This window comes from Pan paniscus, chromosome 6 (assembly GCF_029289425.2).
Source record: "Pan paniscus chromosome 6, NHGRI_mPanPan1-v2.0_pri, whole genome shotgun sequence".
Taxonomy (NCBI): Eukaryota; Metazoa; Chordata; class Mammalia; order Primates; family Hominidae; genus Pan; species Pan paniscus.
This window is the reverse complement of record NC_073255.2, coordinates 35405476-35430591: the sequence shown is the minus strand read 5'-3', so window position 1 is coordinate 35430591 and position 25116 is coordinate 35405476. Positions and strand designations below refer to the sequence as shown.

The following is a 25116-nucleotide window of genomic DNA, read 5'->3' as shown; positions in this document are numbered from 1 at the left end:
AAAGTAATAATCTTTTCTCATACAAAAGGAAAAACATTTTATTGGTTTGATCTGAAAATAAAAAGAAGTCCCAGAAAATCTAAAAAGTGTAAAGAAATTAATGATCACCCATAATCCTAAAAATAATTACTATTATCATTTTGACATATGTCAAGCAAGCTTGCTAAGAAAATCCTAACAGATTACAGTAATTCTTTCTAATTCCACAAGGGAAAAATAATATATTAAAAACAACATCATTAATAGCCATTTATAAACATATGCATATTATTATGCATTTATGCATGCATGTGTTAGAACACGTAGAAAAATCATCTAGAGAAGGGAGACATACCCAAGACCATGGAGCTAAGCATGATCTTTTTTTGTCTGTTTGTTTGAGACAGGGCCTCACTCTGTCACCCAGGCTTGAGTTCAGTGGTGCAATCATGGCTCACTACAGCCTCAACCTCCTGGGCTCATGTGATCTTCCCACCTCAGCCTCCCAAGTAGCTGAAACTACAGGGGTGTGCTATCACACCTGGCTAATTTTTGTATTTTTTGTAGAGACAGGGTCTTGCTATGTTGCCCAGGCTGGTCTCAAATTTCTGAGCTCAAGCAATCCTCCCACCTCGGCCTCCCAAAGTGCTAGGATTACAAGCATGAGCCACCACACCCAGCCAGTTTGGACATTTTTTAAAAGCTGTTTTTTACAAGCTGTAAAAAACAACAAAGTTATGTGACAGAGACTCATAAAGCTAAAAATATTTACCATCTGGTCCTTTATAGAAAATGTTTGCTCAATACAGAGAAGAGACATAAAACACCTGGGGAGAGGCATATAAATGGAAGTTTAATTTTCTACATAATAGTCTTCGGAATTATTTTTTCCTTTTTGTTTTAAAAAAAGTAGTCATTACTTTTTAAAATATGACTAATTTTGATTTTTAATTTTTAAAAATCCATAAAAAGAAAGCCATTTTAAAAAGTAAAAACTGAACCAAGGGTATACTGGAACCAATGACCCTGGACTAAAGTCTCTTTCTATGTAGGTGAGGAAGCCTCTCTAACACCCAATAAGAGAAATGCCAAAAGACTCTCAGCCTTGTTTTAGATGCCACATTTCCTCCTGCCACCAATATAGACAGCATCTCCTATATGCAAATGCCTTTCGTCCCTCCGCTTCAATACTGATGTTCATGTTTGGTGGTGGAGGCTGGAGGGGTGACAGGGCACAGGGGCAGGAGGGTACCTGGAGATCGTCTGTGAATTTTGAGTTAAATACATAACATTTGAGGAAGGTAGTTCTTAAGCCAGAGATCAGAATCAACTAGTATATTCCCCAAAGCTACTACATAGCTCATTGAGCTAAGAGCACTATGACTTTCTTTATTCAACCTCTCCACCATTTCCACTGTTTGCTGGGACTCTTGCCAGGAAGGAGAGGCCAATGTGTCTTAGATCCACTCCAGGATATTGCCAGTAATGCTGCCAATACACTGTACAGCAGTGTACACATCCGCACTGTCCCATCATACACTAACTCTCTCTCTCAGCTATCTAAGACTACAACGAGCTCCTTAGGACACTTATAAAAAGGCAGGAGGCAACTGCTTTTTCTGTTTTGCTCAGGAAAAGATCTCTTTTCTTTTCCCTTTGTTCCTCTGTGACATAAAGTGCACAAAAATTCATTTGGTACCTGTGCTCCTAAGTTAACAATGTGAAAATCACATGGTAAACAGCACTCCACTTACGTAGGATGTTTTGGATTCTGCATCCCAACAGTCACAGGCATAATGGGCCATCTCATTCTCCATGTGCTGCCGGAAGCGGAGTTTATCTGGAGATATTCCAACCTTCGTGAGGTAGAGGTAGATGCGGCCAATGAAATAGCCTAATACTGTGTTATTAATCACACCCTAAATCAACCAATAAGCAAGCATGGAGGAAGAAAAGAAAACACACATTAATACTCTTCAAAGCCAAGATATCAGTTTCCATTGACTCACTCTACTGAAAAAGATTTGACACCCAACGCAAACTATTTTATCTTGCTTTCAAAACAATTTCAAATACTCAGAATGAGATCTTGGTTATTTTTTAATGGGTTAATGTCAAGATGATGATAATGGAGTTATTCAAAATCTGTCCAACATACTTACTGGGTCGGCAAAAATTCAGCCCAGTACCTCATACCTCTAAATCTATAGTACTAAAAACAATATTCATAATTGACACTAAAGAATGGCAAAGACATTCCCCTCTGAATTAACCAAAGTAATGACACATTGAGGGGATTTTAATGTATCCTTACCCACTGAAATTTGTGAACCCCGTAGAGTACACGTAATCATTTTAGTGTTTGCAAGGACCTTAGAAAACATCTAGCCCCATCTCCATACACTGCAGAGGTCTTCTCTGCAAAGTGGCTGACAAGCTATCGTCCAACCTTGCCAGGAGTATTTTCAGGGCCAGGAAGCTCACTGCTCCCTAAGGCAACTCATTCCACTAGTGGACAGCAGCTACTATTAGCAAGTTTTCACGCACTCACTTCTCCAGGCAAATATTTACAAAGTGCTTATATGCAAGGCTTTATTCCACTGCTATGGGTAATACAGAAGAGTCTGAAACCCAGATGGCTTGCTTTCTGTGGGTCCAATGCTGTCTCCCCCAAAGTAGTACATACTGTTGAGTCAGATTGGTGAGGCACAATGCAAACCAAGATCTATTTTCCAAGTGCTCTGCTAAACATTTTTTTTCATGCTAGCCCCAAGGCCCACAAATTGAGATGTTCAGGTGATTTTTCTCTTACTATAATAATACTGTATAATAAATTCTGTACAAAACCAAGTACTGTAAAAAAGCAAATGACTGCCAAAATAAAAATATCTTGTCACCCAGAACACATAGAATTTGCTAATTGCTGCAAACCCTGAACAGGCACAATCTAAGTTAAGTCACCTCCAGAATCCTACCTGTTCAACAGCATCTCCCAGGCGCATTTTCCGAGCGGACTGTCCGCTGACCTGGGCTTTTGCTGAATACAAATAAAGGTGAAGGTCTGCCACATTCTGGAACTTGGGGTGGTCTTTCTCACTGGGATCTACAAAGTGCTCAATTTCTGCCATTGTGAATTCTCTGAAAGCAAAAACGTAAGCGATAAATCTGTATATTTAACTACAAAAAACAAACAAACAAAAAACAAGGCCCCTATTTTCAACTGCATTCTAGTGATAAAGGCTCCATACTGTAGTGGTCTTTTTCACTAAACAGAAAGTTGGTTTCCTAAGGGAATGGCCAAAATAATTTTGAATTAAATTTGTCTGGGTAGTTGTTATTTTTATTTTTTTGATGTATTATATTTGTACAAATTTATGGGGTACATGTGAAGGTTATTTTTAAACACATTGATGAAAATTTTATTACTCACTATTTAAAATAAACATGATCTAACTTCTCTGAAGTATTAATTCCTTCCCTCCAGCTACATCCAAAAAGATTATTACTTTTAACTGAAAATAACTTGTTAAAGGCAGATTAATATAGTTTTTTAAATTAGGAAAACATACGCAAAAATCACATGAAAAATAAGAAATAAGATATTGAATAGTGACATGCAGATAAAATGGTTTTCCTTAAAGCATTAGCAAGTCTTTATAAGTATACACTAAATGAAGTTTCTTCATCCCATTTCAAAGAATGGGAAATTAAAAGCGAAATGAAATGGTTCTTTAGCTTTCATAGCAGTTTGATTTCTTCTTTTTTACTGCTACAAAAAAGTAAATGACTGATAATGGCATCATGCAGTTGGTTTCTTTGGAGCAAGAGCTTCTTAAATAAAGTGTTATTCAAGGCAAAGGATATAAGGCATGAATTGAACAAGCTAACATCAAGCTAATTACCTAACGATGAAGTGCACATAGTAATGGTTTCCCAAAGAGATTTCTCTGAATGCAATTTAGTAGCTATTTGCGGGGGAAGTGTTTCAAGTTAATTTTATGAGTCAAAATCAATCTCTCTTCTTTCAAGAAAAATCACATTTTCTGGTGTGCTTCCATGATTATCTCAGATGTTTTACAAGTAATGTAAAATTGCTTAAATGGATCCTAAAAATACATGAAATACACTGCAAAAGAGGTTTAATTTTTTTTTTTTTTTTTTTTTTTTTTTTGAGACGGAGTCTCGCTCTGTCGCCCAGGCTGGAGTGCAGTGGCGTGATCTCGGCTCACTGCAAGCTCCGCCTCCCAGGTTCACGCCATTCTCCTGCCTCAGCCTCCCGAGTAGCTGGGACTACAGGCGCCCGCCACCACGCCCAGCTAATTTTTTGTATTTTTAGTAGAGGCAGGGTTTCACTGTGTTAGCCAGGATGGCCTTGATCTCCTGACCTCATGATCCGCCCGCCTCTGCCTCCCAAAGTGCTGGGATTACAGGCGTGAGCCACCGCGCCTGGCCAAGAGGTTTAATTTTTAAATTTTATTTTTTAATAGTGTCTCTTATTTGGTCCTGCTGCACCTATGTTTTAGTTGTCTTTCAACAACTAGGAAACATCTTCTGCGCCCATATAAATGTGAGAGAAACAAACATGGTGTTTGTCCTCACATAGCTTATAATTGGGCTGACAGCAACTGAACATCTACAATGTGGGACAGGATAAATTACGGGCCCTGCCTAGAATCTCCAAAATGCTGCTGCCAAAGTCTTTCCATCTGTTCCGTCACAAATCTCAGCACTGTGTCTATAGTTAATGATTCACTGTATACCTGAAATCCGCTCAAAGAGTAGATGTTAAGTAGATCTCACCACTAAAAAAAAAAAAAGTAACTATGTGAGGTGATAATTATGTTAATTAGCTTGACTGTGGTAATCATTTCACAATATATAAGCATATCAAAGCACCACACTGTGTGACTTGAAATCATACAAATCATACAAAATTTACTCATCAATAATCTCAGCTCATAGATAGGAGGCAAGAATCATCAGAATTCTGAGTAACTGTATCTCAGTTCAGCAACTGTACCTGAAACTGTAGAGAACTAAAATACACACAGGCTAGGAAGACAGACAAGTCAATCAAAATAAAATAAATTTTAGAAAATCTTCATATGAACAATCTAATACCCCTAAACTAACAAAAGGAAATACAGCTATGCAAAGATTAATCACCAGAGAACTCTGCCATCAAGAAGAATCAGAACACTAAATAAACCAATCCTAGTCCTACCATGGAACAAAAGCCAGGAGGATGCTGACTCATGAAAAAATTAGTGGACTTCTGGTCAGAAACTTGCAAGGGACATAACAAAACTAGCCAGAATTCAGACATGACACTTTGAAGTGAAAATGACCAAAGAATCCACTGTTGAGAAGCCCCAGAGCCTTTCTACCAGTTAACCCCTGGGATCACTCCCAAGTTCCAAGCTGGTTTCCCTACTCACCACTTTTTTACTGCACAGGCCCCAGACACTGCCTTACTTCTCAGTCCTTCTCAATAATCTTCCCATAGCTACTCTGTGTAAACCCTCTTCGTAACACTGGCTTCAGACAAGGTCAGCCTTACGCAGCTTCCTCAGTTTGGGAAGGCATACTTGCTAGATATTGAAACGGTGAAAAACAAAAAAACAAAAACACTCAGACACTGGGAAATAAAACAAAGACTCAAATCTGACAAGTTTGTCATTGCCATCATACCTGGCTGAAGTTTCTGATGACCTCCTCTTTTTACATGAAAGCTCAGAGGGGTCATTCCCCCAACTTTCTCTAAGTTGGGCACATTCTTTCCTCTGTAAGTCCCTCCTTCCTAAACCGTAAACCTGAAGGGCCTAGAGATACAGTTTGCGCAGAACATAGGCATCTTCTCCCAGATGGCATCATGGGAACTAACAAGATGAGGCAGGTGCTGTGGATGCTTTGATCCAGAGTCAGTGACTGGGCTATGTTATGACCCAAGTCTGTAATTACAGTGAGTAAGAAGAGAAGACAGGAAATGGGTGGGCGTTGGGGCTGGGAAAACACTTTGGGGCCTTAGAAAGTTATGTTTAGCTACACCTCGTATTTTATATGGAATGTATTACTCTAAGAGATGATACCAGGAATAACATGTATAGAAATCACAAAAAACTGAAGTCATAAACAGCTAAGTCATAATAAATTTCTAAAGAAATGTGGAACTCACCAGCCCCAATATGCCTTCCCACACATCCCTGGATAGATCAGACAAAAGTAGGCTATTTGAATAGAGGCCAAGTGAGTGATGAGGGTAAGCTTGCTTGCTGGCCTTTCTGTCATATAGGCCCCCCAAATACCTGGACGGAGGTTGTTTCCAGAACTCCAGTTGGTTACTGATACATCCTCACCCCAACTTCAGCAATGTTGTCTGCCCTAGATATCTAGAACAATCCTTCTGCCACAACTTTCACCCTACCCCCACCCGACCCCACCCCACACTTTTATACACATCACCATTGCCAGTATTGCCTTGGTTTAGACAATCAAGATATTACCATCCTCAAAATATATGATGAACGAGGAAAAAGGTAATTTTGGAGCAGGTGAGACTCTTAAGACAGTCTCCACCCTCCTTCCTTTCCCTTCAAGTTCACTTTTGTCACTCAAAACTGCCTGTCATCCTGGAGATTACATTTAGAGATTCCAAATGTAAAACATGATTTTTGGAGAAAACAAAAATAAATTCATAATCAGGATTATGGAGCAGAATTGTTTCAAAACAGCAAGCTTTCATTTTCAATGCAATGCCAAGGTCATTCACTAATTTGTAAGAGTAACCTGAGCAGTACCTGACTCTGATCAGTCCAGATCGAGGGGAGATCTCATTTCTAAAAGAATTTCCAATCTGGGCAGCAGCAAAAGGCAACTTTCCTTGGTTGAACTCCAAAAGTCGTTTGAAATTCAAGAAAATCCCCTGTGCAGTTTCTGGTCTCAAGTACCTATAAATTTAAGTAAGTCAGTCTGTTACAAAGAAAGAAATTGTTTTCCAACAATCCTGAAATTCTAGATACAAATCCTAAAAGTCCTAAATATACCATTTTCACAACAAAGTTGAACAGGCCCTAAAATGAAGTTTTAGAAGTATTTTCCTCGGTAGCAAACATTTTCATAGCACGTATTAGAAAATGTATTAAGTAATTAGTGTGGCAGTACTACTTTGGCAATGCCATTTCATTTAATTACACCAGTGAGTCAAAACCCCACTTCTCAAAAAGCAGAAATAAAAATAAATTTAAAAACACCACCTCAGGCCGCGCACAGTCGCTCACACCTGTAATCCCAGCACTTTGGGAGGCTGAGGTGGGCGGATCACCTGAGGTTGGGAGTTCGAGATCAGCCTGACCAACGTGGAGAAACCCTGTCTCTACTAAAAACACAAAATTAGCCAGGCGTGGTGGCACATGCCTGTAATCCCAGCTACTCAGGAGGCTGAGGCAAGAGAATCGCTTGAACCTGGGAGGCAGAGGTTGCAGTGAGCCGAGATCACACCATTGCACTCCAGCCTGGGCAACAAGAGCGAAACTCCATTCAAAACAAACAAACAAAAAACACCACCTCTCCCATAGTGCCCCTTAAACCCCTGATGTCTTCTAAGTCATCATGTACATGGAGGCAGATGACAATCTTAGGTCCTTTGGAAAATAATACCCATGCCTATGTTTAACCCACATATTAAAACTTAACTGAGGGGCTAAAAAGAAATCAGTATAGGCTCACATTTAACATCAGCACTCACTTATCACTAACTATCACTTCACCAAGCCAGGTAATTTTCAATGTTTTTCAAATCATTTTATTATCTGCTGTATTTTATATTTTCAACCAGAGGCTTCCGCATTTCTCTGTATTTTAAAGATATAGTCAAGCAAATACACTACTATAACCACTGCCCTCTCAATTTCCTAGAAGATATTCTGTGCAAAACATCCACTAAGGAAGCGCTCCCAATGGCCTACTTCAGAATTAGTATTTTACTAAAATAACTTTAAAACCAAGGGCTAAAAACCCTAAAATTGTACCCTCTTCTTACTTAACAGACCAACTCTTTTGATTTTTATGGCCCTTTCCAGATTTCATCCAAATGTAAGTAAAGTTTATACATATATTTACAGTTAGTATGTATAAAATCATGTATTACCTATTTTATACTTCCCATTTTCTAAATAAAGGCACAAATTTCTCACATTTAATAGTGACAGAATATTATCCTAAACTAATCCACTTTACCATAATTTGTTTAACCACTCTCAAATTACTGAATAGGTTATTTCTACTTTCAATTTATATACTTCTTCTAAGTATAATTTCCTTTCCTTCTGAATTATTTCCTTAGATCAATTCCCAGAAATGGAATGTCTGGGTCACAGGTTATGTCTCATTTTATGACTCTCTGTACATATGGCCAAAATGAAAGGCTTGCCGCTGGCCTCGTTCCATGAAATATTCCAAATCAACCTGATGTCTCATTAGAATAATTAACTGCGACACATTTTGTCACAATTAATTTTTCTTATTCTTCAGTCCCTACTCTGGGAAACACGATCTATCTAGCTCATGTAGGAAAAACTTACTCTCTTACCCTATCATAGAAAAATATCTAAAGCTATGAAATGGAACACTGGCTAAGTCTGTTAAACAGTGGACAAGGAATCAGAAGATAAAGATTCCAATTCTGAATCATACTGTAAACTAACCAGATATTCTTTATCCGTGAAAACCACATCTTTCAAATCAACGGGCTATACCTATGCTGTCCAATATGGTAGGCCACCAGGCAGATGTCTATTTAAATTTCAATTAAGATGAAATAAATTTTAAAATTCAGTGCCTCAGAAGAACTGGACCCATTATGAGTGCTCAAGAGCCAAATGTGGCTGGTAGCTAATCATACTGGACAACACACATTACAGAACATTTCCATCACTGCAGAAAGTTCCGTTGGACAGTAGCATGCTAAACTAAATGGTTTCTAAAATATCCTTCAGCAATAAGTTCAACGGCTTTTAAAACCATTCTTCAACTGTCCCTTCTACCCTATGCAGCTATAACTAGAAGATATAGTGATCAGAGACTTTATTTTATGCTAAAAAAATACATATATACCAAAAAAGAAATTATATTCAGAAAGAATTTTTTAAAAGATTTATTTCTGCCATTATTTCTCCATAATACATTCATCTGTACTTCTGTATATCACTTTTTAAAAATTTTTCCTTCATAACATTGATATTTACCTTTTAATATAAGCAATTTTAAAAACTTCATTACATAAACAGGTAAACAATAAGTGATACATACCCAGGCATGTTTCCTCCAGGCCCAATGAAAGTCTTGAACATTAAGTTAAAAGACACTGGAGGGGATAGATCATTTCCAGTAATGGGAGATTTTACATTATAGTTCACAAAAAGATCCGCAAGTTCTTGCTGTCCATAGTTATCAAGCTAAACGACATATAAAGAAATTAGTGTAAAAGACAGAGAAAACAAGGCATAAGATATAAAGTATTATATATAACCCTAGCCATCCACTGCTACAATCACACAAAATTCAGGAACATCACAATTAACCTAACCTTCAGGACACCCACATTAAAACCATAACCAATTTATTCACTTTCCATTTATCAAGAGAGAAAAAAATATCCTTCTGGGACCTAAAACTCATATAGTCACTGTTTCAAAGTGAAAGATAAAGCAAAATACCTCTTATTCAATTATAACAGTTATTAGTTGGCAAGAATCTGAAATTACCTAAATAAGTTTTCAAAGCTGAATTTTACTACTCTGAACATATTTAAGGTGCATTTCTGCATTTCTCTGTATTTTAAAGATCCAGTCAAGCAAATGTACTATTAATAGCCACCACCCTCTCCTCAATGGAGTAATTAAATGTGCATTGAACTTTCCTTTCCCATTAGATATTAAGCGCCTAGAAGACAGAAGCTGTATCTTATTCACCTCACCATTTTCCAGTGTATTGCACATTCTATACATTGATCATCAGTGCCAAATCCTGTAAAATGATGTATGCCCTCCAATTTAAGAATTTCAAGTGACTATGACAAACCATCTAATAGTAAGCAATATTTAAAACTTAAAAGTCTCCTAACAGAAACAAAATAATTCAGTAAATCAATTAATGGCCATAAGAACTGAAGCTTTGAGTTCAGAAAGACCTGGGCGTATCTCCCAACTCTACACCACTTATGGGTTGTGTGACTAAAGATTAAGTTCTTACCTAACCTCTCTAAGAACAGGGGAGAACAGCTTCTACCTTGCTATGCAGGAATATGATGAAGATTAAACAAAACATGTAAAGTATTTAGCACAGGCAGGACCTGGTACATAATACCTACTCAATAAAGAGCAATTATATTTGCTACCCTCATAAATCCAATGGTATTTCCACTCCATAAAAAGGCAACCCACTCACACTAACAACATGTTCCAGATTTGAAGGTGCAATTTAAAATATTAAGCCTTCTAGACTCTATTTCTACAGAATTTCTAGGAGGAATCCACAAAATAACATTATACAATTACCCAAGAGGCTGGATCAATGAGGAAACGGTTCCAGTGAACTTCAAGACATGGGTACCATAAATATAAGCTGGTCCTACTACAGTAGAAAGTTAAAGAGCCTGAGGAACATCTATTTCCCAGGTAATTCAAGAATATATAGTGTTTTCCAATAAAAGGCATAATTTAAAAAGAAATCAGGAGGAAAAAGATTCTGCCAATACAGATAGAAATCAAAACCCCTGGGAAAGGGAATCTGGCAATATCTAACATTACTATATTTGTATTTATCCTTTGTCCCATTTCTAGGCATCTATCCCAAAGACACAATAGCAAAAACATGAAAAGATATAAGCACAAGATTATTCAATGCAGCACTATCTGTAATGTTAAAGATGGGAAATAACCTAAATGTCCAGCAGTGGCCAACTGGTTATGTAAAATATATCCACACAATGCCCAATTATGTAGCTATAAAATGGAAGGAGGCAATCTCTATATACTATGAGGGACCAATCTCTGAAATATTTTGTTATGTGAAGAAAACCACAATGGAGAAAAGTGTGTATGGAATGCAACCATTTATCTAGAAAGGAGGGCATACAAATATCTATATGTCTTTGTTTATATTCTATTTTTTTTAAAAAAGGAAGTTGTTTTAAGTTAAAAACTGCTCAGGAAGCAGGGAAGTGGAAGGAGGGAAGGTAAAGGGAAGAGAAAGATAGTAGACTACTTAAATATACCTTGTTTTTTAGATTTGCCTTTAGAGGTATAAAAAATGCTTTATATGATTATAAAACAAATTTTAACTTTTTTATTATACTTTAAGTTCTAGTGTACATGTGCACAACATGCAGGTTTGATACATAAGTATACATGTGCCATGTTGGTTTGCCGCACCCATCAACTCGTCATTTACATTAGGTATTTCTCCTAATGCTATCCCTCCCCCAGCCTCCCACCCCCCGACAGGCCCAGGTATATGATGTTCCCCACCCTGTGTCCATGTGTTCTCATTGTTCAATTCCCACCTATGAGTGAGAACATGCAGTGTTTGGTTTTCTGTCCTTGTCAGAGTTTGCTGAGAATAATTGTTTCCAGCTTCGTCCATGTCCCTACAAAGGACATGAACTCATCCTTTTTTATGGCTGCATAGTATTCCATGGTATATATGTGCCACATTTTCTTAATCCAGTCTATCATTGATGGACGTTTGGGTTGGTTCCAAGTCTTTGCTATTGTGCTATATGATTATAAAACAAATTTTTAAAAAGGAAACCCTGAATACTGAAAATAAAATGAAATATATGGACTAACTGCATATCTAGCTGATGGCATAACCGCACAGAGAGAATGACTCCAAGTGACTTTAAATACAGTTATCAGACTGTAAGACTACACAGTGCTGGCATATCCCTAAAGAAAAGAACAATAAAAGTGTTTTTAACTGTTTTCAACATTCATATTGCTGATGGTGGTGTTGGTATTGTCATTCTGAGACTGTTAATGTATACAGTGGGAGATAAGGCATGTCAATCATTACGTTTTGTTGCTGAGAACTGTGATTTTTGGTAAGGGTAAAGGAGAGAGATTTAAGATTAATATAGTAAAAACCCCATAAACCTAACTTTAAGTTAACCATTAAGTATCTATATTAACTCATGAAAAGTTTATCTTTTAAAAAATATCAACTTCCTAGCTCAGATCACTGACAAGGTTTATAATTAGTGATCAATACCATCCCCACTAATAAGTACCAAGTACCAGGGCTCCTTGGAGAAATGTCTGATTCCAAGTCTGGGACAGGAAATGTACAAGATGAGATGGCAATATCTTGTCATATTAAAGGAAGTTTTCAGAGACTACAAGGGCTGTGTCAAAAGGACTCAGCAGAGAACTCCTAGTCACCAAAGACTGGACAATTTTAACCATCAATAAGATAACTGCAACTGACTGAATATCAAATATTTGAATCTAAAGTTCACAACAGTAGGAGGAAAAAAGGAAAAGGCAGGCAGGAACTCGTGCATTTCTGAAGGATGTTAGGGAACCAGCTAATGGAAAACAGGTTTAAAAAGACAAGGGGTGGGAGAATGGATGAAGCACTTATTCTCACCTTTCTTTACAAATCGTGTCTCAGTTAAATCAAATAGTTGATAGAAAAAGTTTTTTCATATAGAAAGTCTAGCTAAAAAAAAAAAAAGAAAAAGAATAACAACGACAAAAATCACCATTTTGAAATCCCCTCATCAGTTAATGCATCTAAACAATGGACATCAATGGCCACAGCCCACAGAAGAGCTAACCAGGTACTATGTAGCTCTGGACAGAAGTCCATAACACCACTTAACCAAATGTCTCGCCAAAAATACCTGGTCAAGCTTCTAAATCTAATAGAGAAAAAGATGAACATGTGTAACCTCACTACAATAACATAATTAGCCAAATCCAGACAGTAGAAAACAGTAAGGAACAAATGACTCAGCTTCTTGAAAAAAATTTTAATGAAAATGCGGGGGGGAAAAGGGAATGAAGGAAGGCCATACAGATTGGAAGAGATTTAAGAAACATATCAACCTATCACAAAGTATAGACTTTATCTGGATCCCAATTCAAATTTTAAAAACTGGAAACATTTAAGACAGCCTAGAAAACATGAACACTGATCAAATATTTGATGATATTAAATTATTAACATTTCCCAAGGTAAGAGGATTGAAAAGGATTTTTTAAATCTTTTATTTTTAAAGGATTTTTCTCTTTTAGAGATAGATAATGAAAAATTTACAGGTATAATAAAATAATGTTTGAGATCTGCTTCAAAAAAATTCAGGCTGGGCACCATGGCTCACATGTGTAATCCTAGCACTTTGGGAGGCCCAGACAGGAGGATTCTTGAGCTCAGGAGGTCCTGGCTGCAGTGAGCCATGTTCGTGCCCCTGCACTCCAGCCTGGGCTACAGAGTGGGGCTCTGTCCCCACCCTACCACACACAAAGAATTAGGGGAAAGAAGTCAGGAAAGTGAGAGGGGAATAGATACAAAAAAAATCTAACAGTGAAGCAGGGTGATAGGTACATAATTGTTTATGTTTTTATTTAACATATAAAATTTCGTATGTTTTGAATTTTTCATAAACAAGTTAAAAATGGTTTTTAAAACTGGAACATCCAGAGATGGGCCACAAAACAGACAGAGAAGAGAAACAAAAGAATTCGTTCTGAGCTGTTAAATCCACATAATAGGAGTAGAGGTCTTCCTACCACAGAAGGTGAATCAGGGCCTTTTAAAGAAACAATGATGCTTCATAAAGCTGAAAAGGAGTCAGACACTAAGGTGCAGAAAACGCTACTCTTGTGCTTAAGCAACAGATGGGCTTTCAGCCAGTGAATCCACCAGGGCCATTTCTGAGTGCTACACCATTTCCCATGGGTCCCTTACTTTTCATTGAAGATTATATTGACAGCTGTACATGCATCTGATATGGCAAGTCAAAAAACAAATTGCTCTCCTAGAACACAGACCTGAAATAAGAGAGAAGGCCAATGCTCAAACAATAAATTGACTTGTCAAATCAACTAGTTACTTCCCAACTCTGACAATGTACTTGGAAATGAATAATACTGTTAAGATCAAAAACATATACACAAAACCTCAGTAAATCTAAAATTCTGAATGGAAAATTTTAGGGATACTTAGAGGCATTTTCCATTTTTTCTAATAAAGGGCATGTCTTTGGAAAAGAAAATGAGATGAACGTGTGGCTTCAACAGTATCAAAATGTAAGAAATAATTTTCTAAACCATGAGTAATTACTAAAACAATGAGCTTCAAGCAAGGGATAAAATTACACTCCACAAGTATCCAAATAAATCAGCAGATGATTCAACAGCCAAATTAAGAAAGTTTTCAATGTAAATGAAGAAGGAGAAATTATTTTAGCTATGTTGGAAAGTTAACTATCACAGAGAAAAAAAGCATGCTAAAAAAAAAATTAGGACAACAGTGGAAAAGTATCCAGTAATTCCCATGAAAAACAACATATTAGGGAGTTCTATATTCAGGCAGTGAGAGAGAGAGAGATCGGTGTAAAGAAAATAGGTATAATCACAGTACTGGTTTTTTGTTTTTTGCCCAAGGAAGTAAATAAAATTGAAGAGGTGAGCCTCAGTAGACCTCATGACTAAACATGGTGTTGGAGAAATGTACTTTGCCTAAATGGAATAGCCAACAGATGAGGTGAGACACCAGCAACATATATACATGAGCACATGCATCTTCCCAGGGAGACGTGCAGTTTTGATCACATTCTTAGGGTGGTCTGTGACCCAACAAAAGGATAAGAACTACTTCTAATAGAGAAAGTATTCCTGCAATTGGTAAAAGGTCAGAATAAATTATCTCTGTGGTCTCTTTTTTGTCTTCTCTAAAATTTGTCAGCTTAAATATTATACAAATTATAAAACTTTAGGCCTATAGGCAAACTGAGAAAAGCAAGGACAGAAAAGTCAGGACCTGCTCATGAGGTTCCAAGAATAATAGCATGAAATCAGGCTCCAAGCAGAGGCAGATCAAGTAGCCAGTGAGAAAGTGCTCATCAAGTTATCTGCCCCGAAATCTCCACACCAGTGCTGAACACTACCCATCATCAGTCACTCCTGTGGTTTTAGCTATTAAATCCAGAAAAGTAGTTTCCAAGGACAGACAAATTGAATGCCTATTAACACCGACTTGTTAGTTTGGGCTGAAATAAAGGCTTAGTCACAAAAGAGAGAAGAAAATAAAAATGCAAAAAAAGATATGCTATAAAGGACAGAATTAACCTCTGCTTCGTTACAATGTGGCCAGGGTCAGCATAATGGGAAATGCAACAGTCACTAAACACTGAAAGAAGGACAGCGACCACCTAGGTTACTCTGATAACATCTCTAGAGTACTCACCTGGGCCAAAACACTTTCCATTTCTGATTTCTTTTCGACAGAACACTTCTTATCAGACATCAATTTCTGTAAATGAGCTGTAAGAACAGTGTTGACATATATCAATCAATGGGAAAAAGGACAATGCACTTTTCAGTTTCAATGCTAGACAATTAAAAAGTAAATCCAAGGATAAAGTTCTTAATTTACATGAATCCCACGGTTGACTTTACAACAGCAGTCATGGTATTGTCTTGATTCATTTGCTAATTAGAAAAATTATCTGTATATAACTAATTATCTACATATAACTTTTTTAAAAAATAAGGGACTTGATCTATATACTTAAGATCTGTGCACTTTGCTCTTTGAATGTTATGCCTCAATAAAAAATTTAATGAAAAACATCTGAGAGAAAGTTTAAACCTTTTATTTTGATCAATCCTACCTGAAGGAGATGAAGAACCTCACCTTTTAATAGATGGTCAGCACGAAAACATTCTCCATTTTTTACATCTTTCACCATGAAGTCAGCAAATTTGTCTACATGGCCAGAGGTCCTAAATTAACAAATGCCAAACCAATTTGTCATTCTCATACAAATTACACATAGATATTACCTTATAAGATAATTCCCCATCGATGTTTATATCCATCTGAAAGATGGAAGCTCCCATATCTATAGTAATGATGTATCCATGACAGTAATGTATGCCAGAGAAAATTCTTCCTCAAATCTATTTCTCACCCTCTCCCACATTCTTCCTTCCCATAAGAAAAAAGACATTAACTAGACAATAAAAAGACAATTCTTTTCTACAAGTTGTCATGAAGTCTGTACTATTCTTCAGGATCAATTAATCCATGCCTATGCCATTATTATTAGTGATCTAAGCAAAGGCCAAAATCACTGGGAATTTGACTAGTTAAGAATTCATAGCAGCTCAGTATAGACATTGAACCTTAAGGAAAGTGTTTTCTGCCACTGAAACCTGTACTGACATTGGTATTATCTCTACAAAGTTCCTATTGGTGGAACAAGTAGCTAAAATGACAGGTAGTCCTGATCTTATAGAGCCATCATTCAGAATTCCTCCTCTTAATTGGCTGAAATTATTAAGAGAACCTAACGGATGCCAATAGTAAAAATTAGCTCTCCACCAGTCAACCTTAAATGAATAATGACGAGTTACAAAATGGCAAGAATTCCTCTTTCAGGCCGGGCGCGGTGGCTCACGCCTGTAATCCCAGCACTTTGGGAGGCCGAGGCGGGCGGATCACGAGGTCAGGAGATCGAGACCACGGTGAAACCCCGTCTCTACTAAAAATACAAAAAAATTAGCCGGGCGCGGTGGCGGGTGCCTGTAGTCCCAGCTGCTCTGGAGGCTGAGGCAAGAGAATGGCGTGAACCCGAGAGGCGGAGCTTGCAGTGAGCAGAGATCGCCCCACTGCACTCCAGCCTGGGAGACAGAGCGAGATTCCATCTCAAAAAATAAATAAATAAATAAAAGAATTCCTTTCAGTTTCACATTCTGAAATTCTGCCCTACTTTGGGAGGCCGAGGCGGGCGGATCACGAGGTCAGGAGATCGAGACCACCCTGGCTAACATGGTGAAACCCCATCTCTACTAAAAATACAAAAAAAAAAAATTAGCCAGACGTGGTGGTGGCTGCCTGCAGTCCCAGCTACTTGGGAGGCTGAGGCAGGAGAATGGCGTGAACCTGGGAGGCAGAGCTTGCAGTGAGCCGAGATCAAGCCACTACATTCCAGCCTGGGCGACAGAGCAAGACTCCGTCTCACACACACACAAAAAAGAAATTCTGCCCTACTTTCAATAACGTTGGTAGGAATAATCTAAGTTTCTGCATTGAAACTTTAAAACAAATAGTATTTAATTGAAAATCTCTACAAATATACCTTTGCTCAGAACTTGTATTAAGGAAATAATCAAGGATATACCCAAAAATCCATCTATCAAGATATTCGGTGCAGTCAAAAATGAGAAACACTTTAATGCTTTCAATATGGCACAAACTAACATATTATGGCACTTCCATAAAACAGAATACTATGCTATCATTAAAAATGCTTTAGATGAATAGTTAATGATATGAGTATATGTTCATCAATATTACATGAAAATAAGCAGTGTACTGCTAACACTGAAATACATAGGGACGTACAGAAAAAACAGATAGGAAGGACAAACACAATCATCTTAACATGGCTATCTGTGAGCAGAAGGTATACATTTCTTTGTTTTTCCATATTTTTCAGATTTTCTACATGAAATGAGTAGTTCTTTATAATCAGGAAGTTATTTAGATAAGTATATTAAATAATTTAATAAGTGATTTTATTTAAAGTAGGATTCCCCCCACTCCAAAGTAAGATCTCACTTTAAAACTGGCTCAGGGGTGAGCATGGTGCAATCGATCTCCAGGATCTGTTCCTCTTGGATAAAGTGCTGCCTCCAGGTCTGAATAATATTGTTCTTCAAAGCACAGCCAACTGGCCCAAAGTCATACAGACCACTAACACCTATAGAATATGAGAGGAAAACACGTACTTTACCTTGTTACTCTGAACAAATGAAGGCAAGGAGACATGAGAAACTGATATCTATACTCCCTAAAAGTGTATTCAAGTCAAGAATGCAAATCCCTCAATACTGAAGAACCTTACTTTCAGCTAGCTGATGGAAGTAAAATAAAAAAGCTCTTACGCCATTTACTAATTCTATATTTGTAATTTCAAGTAGGACTAGCCCAAAATCTACAACAAAAGTTCCCCCTTAGAGAACAGAATGAAAAAGCAGATTACAGTTTTCTGCCGTAAAAATTACAAAATAATTTCTCACAACATCTGATAACAATGATCTATAATTTTAGCATCCAATTCTCTAATTTATTCCTGGGTGTTTGAGGCACTATTTAACCTCAAAAGGGTAAACATTTACAGATCCACTTAGCCAAACTCAAGTCAACTTTCAGTGGCAAAGTACTATATGTCTAATGTTGTTGTAATAATCCGTTGACTATGAAAAATATAGTTTTACATTTCATCAGTGAATTGTATTTGCCTATATACCTTCATATGGCATTCACAGTGATTTATCTACATCCCTGGGAAGAATGTTTTCTCCTGGCAGATGACCATAAAGAATAATCTAAGGACTGTTTTATCACTGCCCCTGTGTGAAGGGGCATAGTATAGTTAGCCAGTACTACAATGGCCCTCTGTTACTCTTCAGTCTCCATTGCATTTTAAAAAGAGTACATGAGTACACAGACACATCAAATACATACATGGGCCTCCAACAATTCCCTACATCCTAATCGAAAAAAGTGCTGTCCAGGAATAAATGCAGTGGGGAAAAATAACAGGTATCACACCAAATGGTGACTCCAAGCAAACAAAAGCAAAACATCCATCCTCTGCTTTGTGGCCTGATACAAGTGGATACCAACAGGCAAGCCATGTTCTTGGTTTAAGTACAATATTAGAGCCACTAACAACACAATAGTTCTTTTTGTCATTAATCCCTTACCTCCATAAATAGCAAAAGCTTGATCATAGAAAAACCTCCTCTTCAGGGTATCTTCCATTTTTGCTCGGTCTACAATATCATCTTTGGGCTGTAACGCCAGCTCCTGTTAGAGATTAAATAAAAAGTGAGTGAGTGGAGGGGTGGGTGGGAATCTGAACTTATATATCTGAATTTAGTTTATTCCTCACCAGAATTAAATATAAAATTTATCAGACAAGATTTTGATAGGTTAAAAACAATAGAAGCCATAGGTCTTTTTTTCCCTTTGAGTAATATAAAAGATATCTTTACTTAATCATTTAGGAAAATATATGATCATTTCCAAGATTACAAGACTAAGCTTGACCAGGTGCGGTGGCTCACACCTGTAATCCCAGTACTTTGGGAGGCCGAAGTGGGTGGATCACCTGAGGTCAGGAGTTCAAGCCCAGCCTGGCCAACATGGCAAAACACTGTCTCTACTAAAAATACAAAAATTAGCTGGGCTTGGTGGTGGGCACCTGTAATCCCAGCTACTTGGGAGGCTGAGGCAGGAGAATCACTTGAACCCGGGAGGCAGAGGTTGCAGTGAGCTGAGATCGCACCATTGCACTCCAGCCTGGGCAACAGAGTGAGACTCCATCTCAGAAAAAAAAAACAAGACTAAGTTTACTTCGATGTAGATACTGATAAGCAATATAAGCAATATTTGAATTGTCAGTGGATTGCTACAGCAAAATGGTTACTTTAAAACCCCAAAACAACTTAAGTTTGGTGATGGGAGATCTATTGTTTGAAAGGTCTGGGAGCAGGTATCAAATAAACAGACCTTTTCCTTAAAACAAACAAACAAACAAAAATCATTATTTTCAGGCATAAGAGAAGTCGTAAAGAAGAGCACAATCCTTTCCATGGAAATTCATGTAGCGTATTGAGTACAGCATTTGCAGGGTCAGGAAGGCTTTATTAAAAAGTTGACATTTTGAGTTGCATTTTGAAAGGATGAGGAGTCTACCAGGTAGAGGGAAAGGAGAAGGCAGCATTATGGATAAACAGATAAACCAAATGATACTTGTTCAGAAACTTTTCTAGGTCTCTCCCATCCAAAGAAATTAAAGATGAACAATCCTATACCTACTTATGTTCCTATTTTAGCATCCCAGGACTCACCTTTGCTTCCAGAACCCTCTTGCGGGCTTTGAGCTCAGCCACTGCTTTGTCTACGTCTACTTGGGGTGCTTTATCTTCTTTGAGTTTTCGCACAAGATCTCCCTAGCCAAGAAAGAGAATTTATATTCAGGATTGGTTTCAGAAGTCAAGAAATGTTAGGAATGTGTTTTTAAGCATGCCTTTTAAAAAGTCTATGTAAGAATGATGCAATTCAGGCCAAGTGTGGTGGCTCACGCCTGTAATACCAGCACTTTGAAAGGCCCTCCTCACCATCTGAGATCAGGAGTTTCAGACCATCCTGGCCAACATGGTGATACACCATCGCTACTGAAAATACAAAAATTAGCCGGCCGTGGTGGCGGGCACCTGTAATCCCAGCCACTCGGGAGGCTGAGGCAGGAGAATCACTTGAACCCGGAAGGCAGAGGTTGCACTGAGCTAAGATCATGCTACTACACTCCAGCCTGGGTGACAAAGTGAGACTCCGTCTCAAAAGGAAAAAAAAAAAAAAAAAAAAGAATGATGCAGTTCAAATGTTTATTATGTGAGTGGTCATTATGAATCAAGGTCTCTGCCCTCTTCATTTAATAATCTAGAAGAACACACGGGCAAGTTAACAAATAACTGCTCACATGGTGAATTTTTTCCTTTGGGTATAGAGGGGTGAAAAAGGAGGAGAGAAAAGCATTGATTAAAAAGTAGGAAAGAGCAAGATTTGTACTGAGAACACAGAAGAACCAATAAATTGACCACCTTCTTAAATCTCTCTCCTCTCGCTTACAAAAATAAAAACATTATTCAGTTTTCCTCCCACTTCTCTGACCATTCTTCTCAGTCACTGCTGGCTCATCTTCCTTTGCCTTTCTGTTTACAGTTGGAATTTTTTCCTTGCTAATATTTCTGAATTATTTTATTAACTTCCAACAACCTATACTAATTCTATATTTATAGTAATATGGTGGAATAGGTCATCTGAGTAAACAAACAAAATATTACCTATATAGGATGAAAAACTTTCAGCTGAGTAATTAAAGTTGTTAAATTGATATAGCCCTTGGGCACCCAACAGAGTTTCTAATTTCAGTGATCCATTTCCATACAATATGTGCTTCATTTTCACACTGTGTGATTGTTTTTGGTAGTCTCTTGTTCTTTGCTCATGTTTTTGAGTACTTCTTTTATTTTAAAAATTATCTTAAGCATTTTAAAAATATGTGATTATTCTAATACTTTTGGAGGATCTAATTCTATCATCATTTCCCCTAAGTCTCACTCAAGGTGGCTTGTTTCCTCATGGGTTTTTAAATTTTGAGTTTGGCACTTACTATTTTGGTAAACTTAATCTGTGAAAAATCCTAAAAGACCAATGTGGAAAGTCTGCTTCTTTTGTAATATGACGTTCTGGGTAAAGTATATGAAGAAAGACATATGTAGGTGGAAAAGGAAAAATAATTTTAAAAGCCGTTTCGGATAATTGTGGATATTCTTTGATACTACCTCAAAACTCTGACAAGTGGTAGCTTCTTCAAGGTTATTTCTAACTCAGAAACTATAGCAATGATTTTTTTGTACTGTTAGAATAAATCTATTAATGTATCTTAAGCTTTGAATGGCTCTTTCACCAATACCTGATTTCATAACATCATGCATTGGTCACCTGGAAAACACTGGTTCACTGAGTTATGCAGATTATCCAAATACTATCAAAAAAAAATCCACGTTTGTTAATATCACCACTCATCTCATCACAGATATCTTTAAGGACTGTGAAGCTGCCAAGCTCACAGCAAAAGATACGAGTCTTCCCAAATTCTAAAATTTCCCCAAAGTTTGAATTTTATTATTGGCCACAAATACTAACCGTTGTTTTCTTAAAGTGACAAACTCACTTCATTCATTTTCCAGATTAACAAATTTCTATGAAACATGTGCTACTAACAAGACCAGTCATTAAGTAAAAATCCCACTCCGGAAAGGTTTTCAATTGCACTTCACAATGGAGTTATCCAAAATGGATAGGGGTGACAGTGTGTCTCACTTCCCCATATACAAAAAATGGGTAAAATTGTATCATCTTTAAATTATTTTTCAGCTGACATAGGACTCAGTAATTCACACAATTAACTAACTGATACATGTGTGTTCTTGGAAAATTAGAAAAAAATATCCAAACTAACTTAAATCAACTAACTAGCATTTTCGGAAAATATCTTAAAGTACAAAACAATTAATAATCAAGACAACATAAACAATACACAAGACAGTAGTAGCATCGGAAAGCTGCCGCGATCAAAGTTTACTTTAGTTAACTAGATCCTGTCTTAACTACCGATGGATGATTTTCACTGCAGTTCCAGGCTAACGTGGCAGAGGGAGGGGTTTGGGTGTGGTGGTTTTTTTTTTTTTCTCCAAATCAGTTGTATGCTTCCTTCTAAAGGGAAGGATATTTTTTAAAATGGCAAGTTAAGAAAAGACAAAGGAACCACACCTAATTTTATTTGTGGAGTGGAAGGTGGGTGGAGGGAGACAGAATATGCAATCGGTGTTCTGACACCAATCATGAAGAAAAAAGTTAAGCCCGTGGTGATATTTCAAAATGAAAGGCTATTTATTAAAATCGGTCAGGCTCAAACCAGCGAAGAGGACAGATGGCAAAGTGGCTGAATTTGCGGCAGCTATGCCCCAATGAATTATTTCCGAGATAGGGTTCCACCCTCTGTAGCTAAGGCAAATTATTGCATCAGGCGCCCATGCAGGAGAAACCCGTTTGGTGTTTACTACTAAGTCATGATCTCCGGGGTCCTACTGCAAGCTCTGGCTCTCCCTAACTGGATATGGGAATCATCTGAAATAATCTTTTCCTTGACATCTCTAAATTCTAAACTCTATGGCAGTGCCCTAGGAAAAGGAGGTCTATATTAAATCACCAAGTCCTTCAGCCCATGAAACCTTCCCTCACCTTCGGGAAAATCAAATGTCAAAATATTCCATACTAAGGATGGCTGACTTCACTCCGCAACACTTAGTTTCCCAGGTTTACGATCTGAGGGCTCACTGGTTCCAAACGGCCTTTTCAGAAGCCAGAAAAGATGACAAGAGCAAAGGATGATGAGTTCACAGCATTAATAGAAAAGTTCGACACCTCCCCACATCCACGTTTCAATTCTATTTTCTCAGCCAATCATTCTGCTAAACTAAGCACTGAATGAAGGAAGATGTTAAGGGGGAAACACTATCAAAGCATCCTAAAGATTAAAGGGCCTGGCCGTAAGACGAAAGAACCGGCAGTTTTTCGGCTCATCATTGACCACTGAAAGAATTAGGAGGCTTTCCACCCAGGGTGCACAAAGAGTACAGCAGAGCCTGGAAAACTGAAATTAAGGTTATTCAGTTAGGAGGCGAGGACAACCAAAGGGTCACAGATCCCAGCCCCACTGGAAATAGAGGAGACGCGGGCTGTGACAGAATGGGGAAGGGAGAACGGAGCCGGAGAGGGACGCAGGAAGTCGGAGGGGTTCCAGGGAGTCATCCAAAAAGAAAGGAGGACGGAGGTCCGCGGGAGAGGAGGTGGCTGACGCACGGGGGACTTGGGACCAAAGTGGGGGAGGCGAAGAAGACGCCAGAGGATGAAGGGAAAGAAAGGGGTAACCGAAGAGGAGGACAGTTCCCCGGGGAGGAGGGAAGGATGACCAGAAGAAGGCCCTGGGAGGAGAGCCGGAGGCTTAGCGGAGAGCGCAAAACACCGGTACCTGCTGGCGCACTGCTAGCCTCAGAGGTGCCAGCACCTCCTCAGCCCCCGCGCCGTCCATGCTGCTCCGGGAGGCGGCGGCGGGCAAGGAGATCGGGGCGCAGGAGGCCGCGCTGAGGGGCCGGCGGAGCAGGAGCGAGGGCCAGGCTAAGAGCCGGGGCGGCAGCAGCAGAGCGGCGCGAGCACCTCTAAGCAGCACTGGACGCGGAGAGGGCATGAGCCTGCGGCCCTGGGCTGTCCAGAGAGAGTGGCGACGGAAGCGGCGCGCGCCGCCCGGCTCGGAGCATGATGAAATCGCCGCGTAAACGACGCGGCGCGCGTGCTGCCGCACATTCACCACCCCATGACGCGGCGCCGGGTCGCCGCCGCAGATTCGACACAAAACCCGGAAGGACCCCGCCGAAGGTTTTCTCCGGTTCGTGAGAGGGGTAGGTAGGGTTGCGAGCGAACAGATTTGCACAGAAGTGCGTCAAGCCACCCCAGCAGGGTGGATGTTCAGGGACACAGCTCTGAGCGAGACCTGCAGGCCGAGACACACGAGAACCTTCAAAGCATAGGCTTTTATACGAGTGACACCCCGGCCGACCTACTTGAACGGACACTTCTGTTTCTGTTCTTTCGCGCCCTGCGCCTTAAAAGGGTCGCAAAACATCAAATCAGATAGGGATCTTAGACTTCTGTTGCTCAAGTGCAGATGTTCCCCAGATAAGGAAATAGGCCCAGAGAGGTTAATGATTTGCCCAGAGTCACACATTCTTGGTCCGCCGATGTCAAGACAAAAGCTGGCGAACGGGGGAGGAGGAGTGAGAGGATAGAGTCACCCCAGGCTTTCTGGAGAAGGTAAATTCCAATCTGCCCTTGCGGAGTGAGCAGGATTTGAACCAGCAGAGATGAAGAAAGGCAAGAGGTGCCTGATAAGTCTTTCTGCTTGGCATAGCCTCAGTCTATCTGCCTCCTGTGGTTAGGCCCCAGCTGACCAACCACCCAGAGATGGCTTCCCCCCTCCCCACACACCCAGTTCCTCCTGCCCAAAGGGTGGAGGGCCTAGAAAAGCTGGGTTCCCCCTCCAGAAAAGGAAGAGAAAAATGATGTGTTGGTTATAAAAACAGCATTGCGCACACCTGCAAAAATGGCTAAAATGAAAATGATCGAAAATGCCAAGTGACCCTCTGAGACTCCCCTACACTGCTCAGGGGAGTGTTAACTGGTGCAGCCAGCCACTTGGGAGCTCTTCGGCAGTAT

The 25116-nt window shown here is 38.9% G+C and overlaps 1 protein-coding gene across 1 annotated transcript in view; it reads right to left on the bottom strand.

Annotated features, from left to right (window-relative positions):
• GARS1 (glycyl-tRNA synthetase 1) overlaps nucleotides 1-24091 on the bottom strand; it is a 39314-nt gene extending 15223 nt beyond the window's left edge. Inside the window, exons 1-10 of the mRNA XM_063605667.1 lie at nucleotides 23876-24091; nucleotides 20127-20228; nucleotides 18978-19080; nucleotides 17827-17968; nucleotides 15898-15986; nucleotides 15448-15524; nucleotides 9286-9431; nucleotides 6777-6926; nucleotides 2955-3117; nucleotides 1734-1898 (exon numbers count right to left, since the gene is read on the bottom strand). Coding sequence (XP_063461737.1) covers nucleotides 1734-1898; nucleotides 2955-3117; nucleotides 6777-6926; nucleotides 9286-9431; nucleotides 15448-15524; nucleotides 15898-15986; nucleotides 17827-17968; nucleotides 18978-19080; nucleotides 20127-20228; nucleotides 23876-24091 — 1353 coding nt within the window. The remainder of the gene's footprint in view (nucleotides 1-1733; nucleotides 1899-2954; nucleotides 3118-6776; nucleotides 6927-9285; nucleotides 9432-15447; nucleotides 15525-15897; nucleotides 15987-17826; nucleotides 17969-18977; nucleotides 19081-20126; nucleotides 20229-23875) is intronic.
• Between the last annotated feature and the right edge of the window lie 1025 nt (nucleotides 24092-25116).